This window comes from Macaca thibetana, chromosome 11, assembly GCF_024542745.1.
Source record: "Macaca thibetana thibetana isolate TM-01 chromosome 11, ASM2454274v1, whole genome shotgun sequence".
Taxonomy (NCBI): Eukaryota; Metazoa; Chordata; class Mammalia; order Primates; family Cercopithecidae; genus Macaca; species Macaca thibetana.
Genome location: NC_065588.1, coordinates 92,842,763 through 92,857,406, shown reverse-complemented (window position 1 = coordinate 92,857,406; position 14,644 = coordinate 92,842,763). Strand labels below are relative to the sequence as shown.

Here is a 14,644-nt window from a genome sequence, read left to right as displayed (position 1 = left end):
TACTCCCTGCCCTATGATCATCTTTACTAGTGTTTGCTTGTGGTTGGAGAGGCTGTGTGGCTGGTTACAACATATGAGAAGAACAGACTCATGTCACTTCTATGCTAAGCATCACTAGATGTGCAAGGTTCCCCAGAGCTCTCTTTTATCCCCTCTGGCCAAATGACTAGCAATGTTTGAAACGAAGGCTGCTCTTCAGCCTGGCCCTGAGCAGCTTTTGTAAGGCAGAGCCCCTGATAACTAAAATAACATATGACTCCAGTAGACAATAAATTGTTTTAAGCCACCTGAGGTATGGGGGTTGTTTGTTGCTACTGGATAACCTAGCTCCTGAACATTCCCAAGGGTGAAACCTAAGGCTGATGAGAAAAGGTGCCTCCATCTTCTCTGCAGCTCAAAGCCTGCTCGCCTGCTCAGCTCACCCTAAGCGGTCAAAGACAAAGGCATGCGCAGAACCACTCAGAGGCCTATTCATTTGCAAGAGCCGGTTCATTGAAATCTTTCACTGGCTCCTCTTCAGCCTCTTGTCCTTTAAGCTTGCAAAACTGGGATTGTGCTAAGACACAAAAGCTTTGAGAAAGAGATGAAGTGAGGCTATGTGCAAACTAGAAAAACACTCTTCTATTTACCCATTGAGGCAGAGAACTGGGGGCAGAATTTAATGAGTGACTAGGCTTGAAAGACATCGGAGCATAATACAAATACACTGCAAAAAGAGTCTTAAAGAGAGAAGATATGTTTAGACTTACAGTTTGTACTTCCCTTAGGTTAATTCTTATCTTGGGTCTAAAGACAGCTTTGTTTTTTCTTCTAGATTCAAAGACTCCTCTTTTGAAGATCATCACTGCCATCTGCCTCAAAAAGCAGAATTATACATGAAATAACAATGAGATGTACTTCCCAACTACTAATATTAAGTATTTAATCAGCTGTAGAGTGTGGTAAATTTCTTTTATTTCATGAAATTTTTATACCTTTATTGTGGCCTCTCTAAAATATCTTCGCGATTCTTCCTGGGATTTTGAGGAACTCATTAATTCCAGTTGCCTTAACTCATCAATTTTAGCCAGAGCACGCCGAGCAAATGCCTACATGCGATTAAAATAAATTTAATTCATAAATCAGAATATAGTGATTAAAATGTATAAAGACAATATGTTTTGTTCTCCTAGGCATTCGATTTAATCCGTGAATTAAGCTCTAAGTTAATGCTGACTCCTTTTATCTAGTCTATCATTTTCTTTAAGAACCATTAAACTCTCCAATAAATGGTGAGATAAGGTAACTTTATGAATTATGAAATTTTAAAAAGGAAAGCTGAAATATGACTTCAACAGTAGCTCCATACAGACTATCGCTTCTCAGCATTTGGCACTGCATGTCCTCACGTGTGCGCACACACACACGCGCGCGCGTGCGCGTCCTCAGTTGCTCTTCTCAAATCCCAACCTTCCTATTGTGACATGCTGTATTATCTACCTAACTGTTCACATTGACCACCAAACTGTGACTTCCTGAAAGGATCTTACTCATTTTTGTGTCTCCAGTACGCAGCACACTGTGTTTAATAAATATCTGAAGGAAGGAAGAAGGGAGGCTTTCTTATTTAATCATATCACCATTATTATAATCCTCTAGAGATAACAAATGAGTTCAAGGGAGTTATTAAGAACTCAATAACAAGAGTTCATGTCCCTTATTTCACCATCTCTTTGAAATATTTCATTCACCATTTGTAATTTTTAATGAAGATGCTTCTAGACCAACCACAATATTAACATATATGAAGGGTTACATTTTCCAATAAAGAAAAATCCCAAATGGGATCAAATGGCCAAAACGCTATAAAAGTTTCATTCCTTAATAATCTTAATAGCTACAGAACAAAATATGCCACCACTAGTACACTGAAGTTAACTATATATATATATAGCTGGGATTATAGGCATGAGCCACCATGCCCAGCCTGAAGTATATATATATATGATGAGTTGTCTTTCTGGAATCTATCTTGAGCTATACAAGTAACCCATGAAGGTTGAATTAGGCTGTTCCTCTGCCTATGTGCCACCAGCATCTAACCCTTCAGAATTAGTTCAGGCAGGAAAAACTAAATGGAACTGTGAATTGGCCAGATGATTTATTTATGGTTGTTAACAAGATATGAACAGGCATGTGCACAGCCATGAAGGCAGTCCTACACAAGACTTCCAGCCAAAGAGGTTGACTAGAGCAGAAGTCCAGCTTATGCCCCACATACCAAACCATGCACCCTCATGCAGGAACGTGTTGGCCCAAATGAAGGGGTGCTTATTTCTCATTCTCACCAAGGCCCCATCCACTGACCAAGCCAGGTATCATGTAATGTAGAGAAGGTGCCTTTTTCAGATTTACACTGGGGAGCTCTACAGGCCAATAGAAGCTCTGGAGTATATATATATATATATATACACACACACACACACACACACACACACACATATATATAAATTTTATATATATATATAATTTTTTTTTGAGATGGAGTTTCACTCTTGTTGCCCAGGCTGGAGTGCAATGGTGCGATCTCAGCTCACTGCAACTTCAGCCTCCCGGGTTCCTGCCTCAGCCTCTTGAGTAGCTGGGACTACAGGCACACACCACCATGCCTGACTAATTTTTGTATTTTTAGTAGAGACAAGGTTTTGCCATGCTGGCCAAGCTGGTCTTGAACTCCTGACCTCAGGTGATCCACCCGCCTTAGCCTCCCAAAGTGCTGGGATTACAGGCATGAGCCACCATGCCCAGCCTGAAGTTAAGTTATATTTCAAGTACTCAATCAAAAAGATATGAAAGAAGGAAAAACAAAAAAATAGAGTGTATTAAATGGTCGTTAGAAGGTGTATTCAATTAGCTGGGGATAGTGGTGTGCATCTGCAGTCTCAGCTACTTCAGAGACTAAGACTGCAGTGAGCCGTGATCAGACCACTATACTTCAGCCTGGGCAACAGAGCAAGACTCTGTCTTAAAAAAGAAAGAAAAAAAACAAAAGAAAAAGAAAGTGTATTAAATGGTGGTTAGCAGAGAAAAGCAAGACAAGAGTGTACTAAGTCATAAGGAACACAAAACTAAACGAGGAGGGAAGGTGGCTTGTGTCCAAGAGCAAAATGAGGATGGAAAGACAGCAGACAGAAATTTTTGAGATCTATTGCACAGCATGGTGATCATAGTTAACAACAATGTATTGCATATTTCAAAATTGCTAATGAATAGATTTTAAGTGTTCTCACTACAAGAAAAAGGCATGTGAGAAGATGAATATGTTAATTAGCTTAATATAATCATTCCACAGTGTATATATCCAACAAAACATCACATTGTACCTCCTAAGTATATACAATTATTATTTGTCATTTAAAAATAAAAATCTTAATTTAAAAAAATCCAAAAATCTTACTCAGAAAAGGAGCAAAAGAAGGTGAAAGTGAATAGAGAATAAAGGAGAGACCAGAAAGGAGGGCGAGAGAAACAGAATGGAAAAGCCAAACAAATTTGTGCAAATAAAGCCTTGAACTTTTGTCTTTGCTTCATTTCAATTCTTTGGTTGGGTTTTGTTTTTCCCCTTGCAGACATCTAAGGAAGAAAACGCTGGATACGCTCTATTTTAAAATATTGGGCCTGGGCATGGTGGCTCACACCTGTAATTATGAGAGGCCAAGGCAGGCAGATCACCTGAGGTCAGGAGTTCAAGATCAGCCTGGCCAACGTGGAAAAACCCTGTCTCTACTAAAAATACAAAAATTAGCTGGGCATGGGTGGCACATGCCTGTAATTTCAGCTACTCAGGAGGCTGAGGCAGGAGAATCGCTTGAACATGGGAGGCAGACGTTGCAGTGAGCCAAGATCACGTCACTGCACTCCAGCCTGGGCAACAGAGCGAGATTCCATCTCAAAAAAAAAAAAAAAAAAAAAAAATCCGACTCCTCAGAGTAAAAAAGCAGCATACCTCTCCATGAATTCCGGCTTGGCAGTCATAGCAGCACTGGCAAACAGCTGTGTAGAGAGTAGTGCGCCATGTCAAGTACCTGAGCGACAGGAGCGGGACCAAGGACTCCATACACATGCTGGCCCACAGGAGATACTCTAAGGCCTGCAAAATAAAGGGCACCATTGGATTTGTTTTCATTTTAAGCTAATAATGATAATTGTATTAAATATAATCAAATTCTAAGTTGTGAGCACAAGTTGCTGATTACTTAAACCAAAAATACCATAAATAACATGTCAAGAAGAAACAAGCATTTAAAAAGTAAAAGATAATTTAAAGAACTCAAAATTTCAAGCCATTTTGGAAGACATTCTAAAATGTCTTTTTGTTTGTTTGTTTTTAGAGAGTCTTGCTCTGTCACCCAGGCTGGAGTGCAATGGCACAATTGCAGCTTACTGCAACCTCCGCCTCCTAGGTTCAATTGATTCTCATGCCTCAGCCTCCTAAGTAACTGGAACTACAGGTGTGCACCACCACACCCGGCTAATTTTCTATTTTAGTAGAGAGGAGGTTTTATCATGTTGACCACTCTGGTCTTGAACTCCTGACCTCAAGTGATCCACCTGCCTAGGCCTCCCAAAGTGCTAGAATGACAGGCATGAGCCACTGCACCCGGCCTATCTTGTCTTCTTAGAAGCTTCTCCGCTCATTTTTATTAATATTTATCATGTCAACAGTAGTCTAGGAATTAACTCCAATGATACAATTGTTATTTGTTAGCGTGGAACCAGTACATTATTCTGAAGATTAGCTGGTATAGGGGGTAAGGAAAATGAAAAAGGCTTACAGCCTGGGGCCTGCGGTGCTTAGTAGAAATGGTCCAAGATTAGAATCAAATAAACCGGAATTTCAGTCCCAATTTTACCACCTAGTGACTGGATCATTTTACCTCTTTAGGGCTCAATTTTCTCATCTGTAAAATGGGTATTTTTTCACATCACAATAGTGTTGTTACGGAGAAAGAGATAATGTACATGACATACTAGGAAAATACTTCCACAATCTAAAATAAAATCCACCTTGATATACCTCCAGTGCATTAGTCCTCATCATGCCTTCCAGCACAGCACAAGGCAGTCCAAAACTCACTTCTAAATTACAGCCATCCAGAAATCTAAAAACACTTATGCAGCCTGCCCTCTCCCTCGGCTCTCTCATCCAGGGTAAATATCCCCAAGTACTTCCATCCCTCACGGAACTGCACTGCCCTTCTCCACCATGATTGGCCTTCTGTGGCTTTGCCCCAGGTTGCCAGCATCCTTTCAGGGTGTATGGCTAGACCACAGTACAGTGAATGCTCTCAGTCCCTGGCTATGGACACTGTACCTCTTCTAAATTAGACTGAGGTTGATTCATTGCTGTTTTTGTTGTTGCTGCCACTGTTATTGTTGTGAACTTTGTGAACTGATACGAAATTAATCATATCACCAGAAACCCTTGAATTTTCTCACATTTGCTGCTCACTAACAATCTCTATTTCAGATTTTTGCATTTGGATTGTTGTGGTTTGGGTTGGGTGGTATATGATTAAGCCATGCCTAAATTTCCCCTTTAAATTCACATCTTTCTAAAATCCTTCAGGACTCCTGGTATTAGAAATGTCACATTTCAAAACAAAAATAGCTCCAGTTAACAATTGTTCACATTGTATTTGATTTGTTTATGGAAAATCAAAGTTTTTTGTGCCAGAAGGGATCTTAAAAGTAACCTAGCTTGACTCCATGAGGCTAAACTCATTCTAAGCAAAAGAGCTGGGGCTGAAACTCAGGTCTTTGAACTCCCCAGTGCAGTGTTCTTTCCACTACACAGAGGAGCCTTGACAAAGGGGAGAAGCTCACCATAAACCACATAGGGTTATGAAAAACTATCCTTCAAGTTTAAACAGGAAAAGCCATTTTCAAAATATGACTCAATTTGTAGCATTTTTTTCTTACCCTTAAAAGCTACAAATAATTGTTTCTATTAATTAAAAAAAATTAAAAGGATACATCAGGACTATTCTCTTCACGGGAAAAAAAAAAAAAAAAAACTTTGAAAAGTCAAATGATATCCATATCCAAAACAGGGCCCCAGTAAAAGCATGTTGCAGGTGTTCAGCAGGAAACATACACACGATTAATCAGCTCAGCCACAGGATGGCGCTGCAGCCTCATTTATATCAGTTTACACCATTTAAAGAAAATGACAAGCAATTTCAAAGTTGGGACTTAAAGTTTATGTAATGGTATGTGAAATAATTTGACAGTAATTGTTCAAGCCACATACATTGTCAAACTACTTCAGTTTCATAGTATAATGAAACAAATCAATCGTTTCTTAGAATGAACAGATTCTAGATGTATTCTTTAATGTTTGCTGAGTACTATACTACAGTTTTAAGTGCCACCAAAGAAACTACTCCATAAACAAAAGCAAAATGGTCGTATGTCCTCAGGGAAAGAGGTTTCAGAAGTCTGACCACCCTCTATTCCCTAAGCTTATGCTGGTGACCTGCTGCAGCACTAGGGAAGAGGCCCTGGTTAGTTCTCGCTTTCAGGATGTCGTTAGGAAGACAGGGTTATATCAGAAAACATCAATCCCTTCTCTGCAGCTTCTCCATTTGAGTAAGTAAACCAAAATAGAATGGGTCATGATGGGATTCCATTTAGTCAACAGACGTGCATTATTCTAACGGTACAGGGTGACATTGCCCCTGGTCTCAGTACATCTCTGACTAGATGTGTGACCCTCAGCAAAGTAACTTTTCCCAGCCTCAGCTCGCTTATCTATTCCATAAGAGAGAGGTAATGGCCAGGCGCGAAGGCTCACACCTGTAATCCCAGCACTTTGGGAGGCTGAGGTGGGCGGAACACGAGGTCAGGAGATCGAGACCATCCTGGCTAACACAGTGAAACCCCGTCTCTACTAAAAATACAAAAAAAAATTAGCCGGGCGTGGAGGCGGGCGCTTGTAGTTCCAGCTACTGGGGAGGCTGAGGCAGAAGAATGGCGTGAACCTGGGAGGCGGAGCTTGCAGGAAGCCAAGACCGCACCACTGCACTCCAGCCTGGGTGACAGAGCGAGACTCTGTCTCAAAAAAATATGTAGGCCGGGCGCGGTGGCTCAAGCCTGTAATCCCAGCACTTTGGGAGGCCGAGACGGGCGGATCACGAGGTCAGGAGATCAAGACCATCCTGGCTAACACGGTGAAACCCCGTCTCTACTAAAAAATGCAAAAAAACTAGCCGGGCGGGTTGGCGGGCGCCTGTAGTCCCAGCTACTCGGGAGGCTGAGGTAGGAGAATGGCGTAAACCTGGAAGGCGGAGCTTGCAGTGAGCTGAGATCCGGCCACTGCACCCCAGCCTGGGCGACAGAGCAAGACTCCGTCTCAAAAAAAAAAAAAATATGTATATATATTAGAGAGAGAGAGAGGTAATAACAGCAGTTTTCTCAAAGTGGTGCTGTGAAGATTACATGTGAGGATAAATGAAAGCGCTTACAAGCATGCTTGATGACAGCAGATTCATTCAATCAATGCTAATGATGATGATGCTCCTGCCCACCTCATAAGTCTTTCACAGGACCTAGTACACACTACAGATTCAATAAGAATAACAAAAGCTAGCCATCATTGCCTAGATCCTATACAAACGGGAGTTTAGACAGCGTGAGGAGCCCAGGTCTATTTCTCCTTCCGTCTTATGCTATAACATACTTGAACTCTGAAGTCACTACAGAATTCAAATCCCTCAGACCCAGGACATCTCACACATGGTGGGACCTCCAAGGACTTGTCTCCATTAAATGGACCCATCAAATCCATTTTTAGCCTCAGCTCAGGAATCAATTTACCATCTGGGGGTCTGGGAATTACTGGTGAAAATTATTAATTTCCTTGAAACATACTATATTGAACAAACAGAAAGAATGTCATTCAGATCTCCAAGTGCCAAATGTACAACCACCCACCACCCCAAAATTATTGCATCCCTCACTTCCCATTCCCATCTCACAAGACTGGCACCACAGAACTATACTCAATTTGGGCTAGGCGCCATGGCTCACGCCTGTAATCCCAGCACTTTGGGAGGCTCGAGGTGGGCAGATCACTGGAAGTCAGGGGTTCGAGACCAGCCGAGCCAATATGATGAAACTCCATCTCTACTGAAAATACAAAAAATTAGCCGGGCATGGTGGTGGGTGCCTGTAATCCCAGCTACTCACGGGCTGAGGCAGGAGAATCACTTGAACCCAGGAGGCAGATGTTGCAGTGAGCTAAGATGGTGCCACTGCACCTAGCCTGGGCGACAGAGCAAGACTCAGTCTCAAAAAAAAAAAAAAGGAAAAAAAGAACTATCAGAAAATATCAACCCCTTCTCTGCAGCTTCTCTATTTGAGTAAGTAAACCAAAATAGAATGGGTCATGATGGGATTCCATTTAGTCAACAGACGTGCATTATTCTAACAGTACAGGGTGACATTGCCCCTGGTCTCAGTACATCTCTGACTAGATGTCTCATTTTACAGGCAATTTTTTAGTATCATTTTACAGGCAATTTAAGTTTTGAAATATAATTAACAAAAGAATAATTTTAGTGGCATAATTTATGTACCCTGTGCTTTTATTAATTCATATAAAATATTATTGGTTCCCATGGTTTCCTTATGGTTGAAAAACTGAAGATTTATCTCCTAATAAGATTAGAATACATATTTAATCAGCATGACAAAATACTCAACTATCCTTATTTTACCAGAGACAAACTCAAGGTATATGAGGCAGAGAGGAAATGTCTTACAAAGGTTATGAATAAGAAATTATTTTAAGATGACTGTCACTTTAAAATTCTCTCAGCATTAACAAGCACAAACACTAACAGTCAAATGTTGGCACAGACATCTCTGCCCTTCAAAGCTTTGGCAGCAAGCACTGCAGCAGACCAAACTATGATGGTCCTGTGAAGCCGTGTTTGTTGTTGTTACACCAAGAGCAACCAGAGTATGCAAATTCTCTTTAGGAAATCATGTGGAACTGAATGTAGCATCATTGCAATAGTCTGTAGGCCAAGTTTACATTAGACCTGGGACAGTCCCCATCAATTTAATTCACACTCAGAAAGCTGGCACAGAGCTTCAAGTCACTGTCTGTCATAGAGTTTTTTTAATTTGAGAAGCAAAACAGAGAGAGAACACATAATTAATGTTATCCATTGAGCATGCAAATTTCTTTACTTCCATTTTTATTTTTCAAATGTTGTCAGCTTTTAAGATACTTGGCTATGCTTTGAGGAAATAAGAAAAAACGTATCTCTCCTGAGTGTTAGAATATTCAGAGTAAGGTTCTGCATGGAATAAAGAATAAAAGTAGTCATGTTTCAGATGCCAGCAACAACTCAAGCTGGGTCGCAACGGGAGTATGTTCGCCCTTCTTGGCCTACATTCCAATAACTGGAAAATTAATACAGGGAATAAATATGTCTCCCGCGGATAAAAACGCTACCAACATTGTAGGGAAGTCAATAGAAGTGTCAGCAACTTCCTCAAGCTAACACTGAGCAGTGAGTACTGGTAAGAATCTTATTATAAAATAGTCTCCTTGCCTTCGTCATGCAGCTGGGTTAGAGTTTAAGTGTGTATTCACCCGATTAGCATGCAGGCCAGAAGTGGAAGCGCTTCAAGCAGAATAAAATCCAAGCTCCATATCATGACATAAAGCGGGTAACCATAGTTTATCATCCAAACCAGGACACCTTTTTTAAATTTTCTATTTTATTTTATTTGAGACAGAGTCTTGTTCTGTCACTCAGGCTAGAGTGCAAAGTGGCATGATCTCGGCTCTCTGCAACCTCTGCCTCCCAGGCTCAAGCAATCTTCCCACCTCAGCCTCCCAAGAAGCTGGGACTACAGGCATGTGCCACCAGGTCTGGCTAATTTTTGCATTTTTTATAAAGACAGGGTTTTGCAATGTTGGCCAAGCTGGTCTCTAACTCCTGGCCTCAAGTGATCTGCCTGTCTAGGTCTCCCAAAGTGTTAGGATTACAGGTATAAGCTACTGCACCCGGCCCAGGCCACTTTTACTAGTAAAAGTGGGCGCTACTGATAATTACTAACAGGACAACAGGCATAAACCAGGACTTTGCTGGGCAAGCCAGGATAGGTGGTCACCCTACCTAAAGCTATACTAACCAGATGGATGTTCACTATCAAGTGTGACAAGTACGACTATCTGAGACACAGAGAATACTGATATCCTCAGGAACTTCCTTTCTTTTCATTAACATTTTATCATCTATATTTTAATATATGATCCCTATTAAAGCAAAACTAAGAATAATAATGCTATATAATATATATTTACTAAATTTTATATTATATAATTCTCCAAATATTCCTTGTTTAACATTCAATATACTACATAATGAAAGCCTTAAGAAAAATAGAATAGGAAATAGAGGGGAAAACATTGGTTCAGTACATTTCATACCTTGGAAGACTGACCTATGACCATCAGTTTTCTGCAAATGGTGTAAATATAAATGGTACCTGGATGGAGAAAATGATTGTTAACATGTTGTACAGTCAAATGATAGAAATTTTATATTCCAATTTCTGTGGTTCAAGTCTGTAGTTCCCAAAACAAGTGATCTCATGAGAAAGTCTGATAAATGGTACACAGAGTCATACTCATCATAATTTTTCGTGTAACTTGTCAACAAAATCATTAAAATAATTAATATGGCCATATTTTAAATATGTTGACACAAGAATCTTTTAGTCTCATTTTACAGACAATTTAAGTTCTGAAGTATAATGAACAAAAGAATAAGTCTAGTGGCATAATTTATGTACCTTGTGCTTTCATTAATTCATATAAAATATTACTGGTTCCCAGCTGGGTGCAGTGGCTATGCCTGTAATCCCAGCACTTTGGGAGCCTGAGGCAGGCAGATCACGAGGTCAGGAGTTCAAGGCCAGCTGGGCCAATATGGTGAAACCCCTTTCTACTAATAATACAAAAATTAGCAGAAGGTGGTGGCATGCACCTGTAGTCTCAGCTACTCAGGAGACTGAGGCAGAAAAATTGCTTGAACCTGAGAGGCGGAGATTAGAGTGAGCCGAGATCGTGCCACTGCACTCTAGCCTAGGCGACAGAGCAAGACTCCATCTCAAAAAGATACATATTATTGGTTCCCATGGTTTCCTTATGGTTGAAAAACTAAAGATTTATCTCCAAATAAGATCAGAATACATATTTAATCAGCATGGCAAAATACTCAACAAGGAAACTCATAATAATTTAAAAATCACAATGCATAACAAGTCACATTATATTCACTCTTGGACTCATATTAACATTTTTCCCATTATTAAGTTGTGTCCTATAAGCATTCTAATGAAAAACAGCATTTCCAACACCTAAGTAAGGTTACTCAAGTATGCTTTTTTGTCAGACCATTAATTAAAAGAGGATAGAAGGCTGGAGGGAGGGTTGAAGAGAGGAGTGGGGAACATCACCATACTTCTCTCTGCATACAAGCAGTTTATCAAGCTATAAACATAACCAAAAGATGGTAACATGCTTTTAAAAGGCATGTAATTATAACAGGAGTCTAAATATTTTCTATAAAGTATCTAATATTTGTAACCATAAAAGTTCAACAGTTATGAATTCTATGTTCAGGTTTAAACTTTAAAAGCTTCTGATGGCTGGGCATGATGGCTCACACCTGTAATCCCAGCACTTTGGGAGGCCGAGGCGGACAAAACACCTGAGGTCAGGAATTCGAGACCAGCCTGGCCAATGTGGAGAAAACCCATCTGTACTAAAAATACAAAATTAGCTAGGCATGATGGTGTGCACCTGTAATCCCAGCTACTCAGGAGACTGAGGCAGGAGAATCGCCTAAGCCCAGGTGACAGAGGTTGCAGTGAGCCAAGATCGCGCCACCGCACTCCAGCCTGGGTGACAGAGCAAATCTCCATCTCAAAAAAAATGAATAAATAAAAAGTTTGTGAGAAAATGGCAACTGCACCAAAACATCTGTCACTTGATTAAAACACAACTGTAAGCATCATAAACATCAATTACACAAATCAGTGACCCCCCAAATTGAACAAACTTTAAACTTAAACATATAGTACCCTAAATTTCATAGAGAATGCAATTGGTCCTTAATGCTCAGGGACTCGGCATTATCTGTCTGACTACCCCCAGCACCTGCAGTTATTCATTCCACTGAAGATCCACTGGGGAAGAAACCACTCGACTAATAACAACTCGAGCTCAGCAGACTTATCTCGATGAGGCTTTGTTGACCTCTACTCTTTATCTTTTTCATTTCTTTTTTTTTTTTTTTTTTTTTTTTTGAGATAGAGTCTCGCTCCGTCACCCAGGCTGGAGTACAGTGGTGCAATCTCGGCTTACCGCAACCTCCACCTCTTGGGTTCAAGTGATTCCCGTGCCTCAGGCTCTCGAGTAGCTGGGATTACAGGCACTTGCCACCACGCTCAGCTAATTTTTGTATTTTTAGTAGAGACGGGGTCTGGCCATGTTGGCCAGGCTGGCCTCGAACTCCTGACCTCAAGTGATCTGGCTTCCCAAAGTGCTGGGATGAGAGGCATGAGCCACCATTCCTGGCCTCTACTCTTCATCTTTAAAAATAAAATTGTATAAGTGTTTCTTTGTAGGAAAAAAAAAAAAATAGTCACCAAGTAAAAATATGCACAGGAAACACATGCCTGTCCACAAAACATGTGATGAGGATGTAAGCCAGGAGCCTATATAAACATGCCAGTAACGGGGAACTGGGAACTCAGGAAGGCCTCAGGAGACTGCCCTCAAGAATGACAAGGGCCTTCTGTATTTCAAAAAGGTGCCTTTAACCTTTCCAGCCCTAAAAGGTTCTAATTGTAACTGAGTCCTTTGACAGTTCAAAATCTTGGCATGGCTCACAAATTCCTGCTGCAAAAGCCAGACTCAGAGAGTAAATGGTATCAGATGGAACACAGACTGAATCTTTATGATCTCAGGGTATTTCTGGAAGTTTGTTTGGCTTTGTTCCTTTTTGAGATGGAGTCTTGCTCTGTCACCCAAGCTGGAGTACAGTGGCATGATCTTGGCTCACTGCAACCTCCACCTCCCAGGTTCCAGCAAATCTCCTGCCTCAGCCTCCCGAGTAACCGGGATTACAGGCATGTACCACTATATCCAGCTAATTTTTGTATTTTTAGTAGAGACCCAGTTTCACCATGTTATCCAGGCTGGTCTTGAACTCCTGACCTCAGGTGATCCGCCTGCCTTCGCCTCTCAAAGTGCTAGGATTACAGGTGTGAGCCACCGTGCCCAGCCTAAATTTTTATTTTAAAACCAAGATTGGTTAAATATTTGAAGAAACCAAGGGTGTGTGTGTGTATAACAGTCAATTAAAAGTAAATACAGTAAATGTCTAACTGAAAAGGTCAAACGTATTTTGATAAGTTACCAAGGCACATTTGACCTTTTCAGTCAAATATAGTTTTGACTACTTAAATTCCAAATTGTCAAAACTTCAGGGTCTTTGCACTTGTTGATCCCCCAGTTGGAATGCCCTTCCACCAAATACCCAGAAACTTCACTATCCAAACTCCTTCAGGTCTTTGTTCCCCAGTCATCTCAACAGCCCAGCCCCTGCTCTCTCTATCCCCTTCTGGCTTTGACTTTTCTCCATAGCACTCGTCACCATCTGACACAATTCAGTTTTGATTTGTTTAGCATCTCCCTGCAATGGAAGTCAGCATGAGAATGGATTTTGTCTATTGTCCACTCCTGTGTCCCTAGCACCTAGAACAATGCCTAGCATATGGTAGGCATTCAGTAAGTTTTAGATGAATAAATTAAAACAGGACAGAGTAGTTACTGAAACTAAGTATCTGTATCTCCCAGAACCCAGTAATTCCACTCCTGGGCACAGATCCCAGAAAACTCTTGCACAGGTCTATAAAAGGACATGTGTAAGGATATTCATTGCAGAATTATTTGTGCAGTTAGAGAGGTCAGGCAAACCAGGTGCTCATTGCCAGGCCTGTATGGATATCTGGAATATAATTCAGCAGGCTGAGTTAATGAATTAGATTTACATACAGGAACTTAGCTAGATTCTAAAACCACAATATTCAGCAGGGAAAAAAATAGGAAACAGAATAAAATCTAGAGCACAATGCCATGTGTATTAAAAAAGAGAAAAAGAAAAAAGCACATACCAAGAAAAGGGTATCAAGGATACAGAAATAATCTTTTTTTTTTTTTTTTTTAAGACTATTGAGAGAGGCCGGGCATGGTGGCTCACACCTGTAATTCCAGCACTTCGGGAGGCGGAGGTGGGCGGATTGCCTAAGGCCAGGAGGTCAAGACCAGCCTGGCTACCATGGTAAAAAACCGTCTCTACTAAAAACACAAAAATTAGCCAGGTGTGGTGGTGCGTGCCTGTCATCCCAGCTACTCGGGAGGCTGAGGCAGGAGAATCGCTTGAACCTGGGAGGTGGAGGTTGCAGTGAGCCAAGATCATGCCACTGCACTCCAGCCTGGGCAACACAATGAGACTCCATCTCACAAAAAAAAAAAAAAAAAAAAAAAAAGACTATTGAGAGAAATGTAATTCCA

At 40.8% G+C, this 14,644-nt stretch overlaps 1 protein-coding gene across 2 annotated transcripts in view; it reads right to left on the bottom strand.

The window, feature by feature from the left end:
• CFAP54 (cilia and flagella associated protein 54) overlaps positions 1-14,644 on the bottom strand; it is a 382,780-nt gene that overhangs the window by 349,407 nt on the left and 18,729 nt on the right. For both annotated transcript variants that reach the window (XM_050749308.1, XM_050749309.1), the window contains exons 5-8: positions 10,490-10,548; positions 3,986-4,129; positions 975-1,088; positions 750-851 (exon numbers count right to left, since the gene is read on the bottom strand). In XM_050749308.1, coding sequence (XP_050605265.1) covers positions 750-851; positions 975-1,088; positions 3,986-4,129; positions 10,490-10,548 — 419 coding nt within the window. The remainder of the gene's footprint in view (positions 1-749; positions 852-974; positions 1,089-3,985; positions 4,130-10,489; positions 10,549-14,644) is intronic.